At 52.4% G+C, this 3,209-nt stretch overlaps 1 protein-coding gene across 1 annotated transcript in view; it reads left to right on the plus strand.

Annotated features, from left to right (window-relative positions):
• LOC122543273 (serrate RNA effector molecule homolog) overlaps positions 1 to 3,209 on the plus strand; it is a gene marked incomplete at its 3' end in the record, with an annotated part of 19,955 nt that overhangs the window by 8,945 nt on the left and 7,801 nt on the right. The window contains exons 3-6 of the mRNA XM_043681752.1: positions 169 to 329; positions 425 to 586; positions 1,672 to 1,804; positions 2,425 to 2,463. Coding sequence (XP_043537687.1) covers positions 169 to 329; positions 425 to 586; positions 1,672 to 1,804; positions 2,425 to 2,463 — 495 coding nt within the window. The remainder of the gene's footprint in view (positions 1 to 168; positions 330 to 424; positions 587 to 1,671; positions 1,805 to 2,424; positions 2,464 to 3,209) is intronic.

The raw sequence follows: 3,209 nt of genomic DNA on the forward strand, positions 1-3,209 counted from the left end.
CTCTCTCTCTCTCTCTCTCACACACACACACACACACACTCTCTAACTCTCACACGCAGACACACACTCTCTCTTTCTAACACTCACTCTTTCTGACGCAGACACATAAACCCCATGTCCTAGTTACGGTCACTTTTAAACATCTCCTTGCTTTCTCCTACCTGTCAGCTGTCATAAAGATGGAGGGTGGAACGGAAAACGACGTGAAAATACTAGAGCTGGAGGATGAAGAGGAAAAGGCAGAAAAATCCGAACCCGGGAAGAAGGAAGAAGGGAGGCTCATGGATAGTGACAAGAAAGTGGTGGAAAAGGAAGACGCCAGCAAAAAGGTGATGGTGGTTTGGTTCTTCCTGGGGGCTGGGTGGTACACTGGGTATAAAATACACACTCGACCTTGTGTAACCTGATTACCTTCCCTCCCCAGGCAGAAACCAGTCAGCCAGCCGAGGAAGAGAAGAAGGACAAGGAAGATGGTAAATCGAAAGAATCGCCCGGGCAAGAGGAGGAAGAGAAGGGTGAAGAGGGAGAAGAGAAGGATGACACTGAACAGTCTCAGGTAGTCAAGGAGAGCCCAGTCTCAGTGAAAGTGAGTTGTCCTTTAATTACTGGGGTTTGGATGAATGTGCTGTTCTCGCTCTCGTGCAGAGTGTGTGGGAGGTTGTGGCAGGGAGCAGGGTTGGGGAGGGATTCCTTTGAGGGCTAAGCAAACCCCTGACCCGAGTCGAATCGGGTGACCCGCATGTGGAGAGTTCTTTGGGATCTCCTGGGCTCGTGCCGTCTGGTGGAATCTTGTCGGTGTGTTTCGGTTAGGATCCTGGGGATTCCCGGGCTGGCCGGGTGCTGACCCAGCCCAGCAGCCAAACCCCCGTCGCCACGTTTTGGCACTGCATCTCCGCTCCTGGTGAACACTGCTCCCAGAATCGACCTGATCTCTGCTCTGACGGGATCAATCGATCCAGCATCTGCTCGTCGTGGTGTTCCGTAAGGAGTGGGAATTCCAGTATCAACCTGCTTGGGCCAAATCCCTGCTGAATGGCTCAGCGTCAGGAATGCAAACCCATTAGGAATTGAGGAAACCACTGTCACCCTTCATCACCACCCTCTGGGCACCTCGGGAACAGGCAATAAACCCTGGCCTCGACAGAGACCCCCACACCCTGTGAGTGACTTGGCCTCGACAGAGACCCCCACACCCTGTGAGTGACTAACATTAAATTGTGTTTAGATTAGATTAGATTACATTACATTACAGTGTGGAAACAGGCCCTTCGGCCCAACAAGTCCCGGAGGAAACCCACGCAGACACGGGGAGAATGTGCAAACTCCACACAGACAGTGGCCTGAGTCGGGAATCGAACCCGGGTCTCTGGCGCTGTGAGGCAGCAGTGCTAACCACTGTGCCACCGTGCCGCCCACAAATAAGTTGTTTTCGGACCAGCCCCCTGAATGGGCAGATTTGAAGATTTCACAGTTCCCTCGCCCTGGCCTCTCAGAGCAGAGTGAGGGAGCTACCTTCATATGTCCCTCTGATATTCTCTCGCCCGCCTTCCCCTCAGACCTGAGCATAATGCCGGTCACAGACTGTCCTCCAGCAGCTTTGTGAACCTGCTGGGTTTGCTCTGACAGCTCCACTAGCCCGTTGTGTGATGGCCTTTGCTGTGCCCTTCTCAGGCTGTGAAGAAGCGAAAGAGGAAACGCAGCGGTGAAGACAGTTACGATGAGGACGATGCCTCACGCTCCGACTCAGAGTCAGAGTGTGAAGTGGCTCTGACAACTGGGGAGAGAACTGAGCAGGACCCTTCAGGTAATGGGGTGTTACTGGGGGACTGTGGGGGGGGATTTCAGGTATTGGGGGTGTTACTGAGGCACTGTGGGGGGGTATTTCTGGTAATGGGGGTGTTACTGAGGCACTGTGGGGGGTATTTCTGGTAATGGGTGTGTTACTGAGACACTGTTGAGGGGTATTTCTCCTACCTGGAATGGCACGGGAAACATTGGAACATCCTGGTGTGCCCTGAGCCAGTCTCTGGGAATGTTTCATCCCCATCCATCAAGGATACAAACTACACATGAGCCGGGAGCTGGGTAAGGCCACTCTGCCCCTCGAACCTGCTGTTCCATTCGGTCTGATCACAACTGATGGGATCACTCCCCTTTCCCACCTACCCCCCTCCAATATCCTTTCAATCCTGAAATAACCTTATAAACTCTCCCCGATGTTGCTTCACCCTCTGATGACCCCTCCCCCCCAACCTCGGCAGCTGGTTTCATCCTGCAGTGGGAACAATGCTACTTATTAAAATTGCCCAGCACCCAGAGACCCTTTTGGGGTTAAATCACAGGCTACCCTCTGTTCATAGCTGTTTGCTCAGTTACCCTCTGTATGTTCATGTCTCCGCTCTCTCTGTCTGTATTTTCACACAGGCAAGCCGAAGGGAGAGGGGGAGAAAAGCCAAAAGGAAGGTAGGTCCCTCTGTCTAACCAGTCTGAGGTCGGTATAGGTATTGGGAGGTCATGTTGCGTCAGTACAGGTCTTTGGTTAGGCCAGTTTTGGAATGCTGCGTTCAGTCTTGGCCTCCCTGCTGTAGGAAGGATGTGGGGAAACTTGGAAGGATTCATTAAAGATTTACATAGAACATAGAAGAATACAGCGCAGTTCAGGCCCTTCGGCCCTGGATGTTGTGCCGATCCAAGCCCATCTAACCTACACTAGCCCATTATCCTCCATATGCCTATCCAATGCCCGCTTAAATGCCCATTAATTTACAAGGATGTTGCCAGGGTTGGAGGGTTTGGCTACAGGGAGAGGTTGAACAGGCTGGAGCTGTTTTCCCTGGAGCGTCGGAGGCTGAGGGGTGACCTAATAGAGGTTTATAAAATCACGAAGGGCATGGATAGGATAAATAGACAAAGTCTTTTCCCTGGGATGGGGGAGTCCAGAACTAGAGGGGCATAGGTTTAGGGTGAGAGGGGAAAGATATAAAACAGACCTAAGGGGCAACTTTTTCACACAGAGGGTGGTAGGTGTATGGAGTGAGCTGCCAGAGGAAGTGGGGGAGGCTGGTACAATTACAGCATTTAAGAGGCATCTGGATGGGTGTATGGATAGGAAGGGTTTGGAGGGATATGGGCCGGGTGCTGGCAGGTGGGTCTAGATTGGGTTGGGATATCTGGCCGGCATGGACGGGTTGGACCGAAGGGTCTGTTTC

This window comes from Chiloscyllium plagiosum, chromosome 43 (genome assembly GCF_004010195.1).
Source record: "Chiloscyllium plagiosum isolate BGI_BamShark_2017 chromosome 43, ASM401019v2, whole genome shotgun sequence".
Classification (NCBI taxonomy): Eukaryota; Metazoa; Chordata; class Chondrichthyes; order Orectolobiformes; family Hemiscylliidae; genus Chiloscyllium; species Chiloscyllium plagiosum.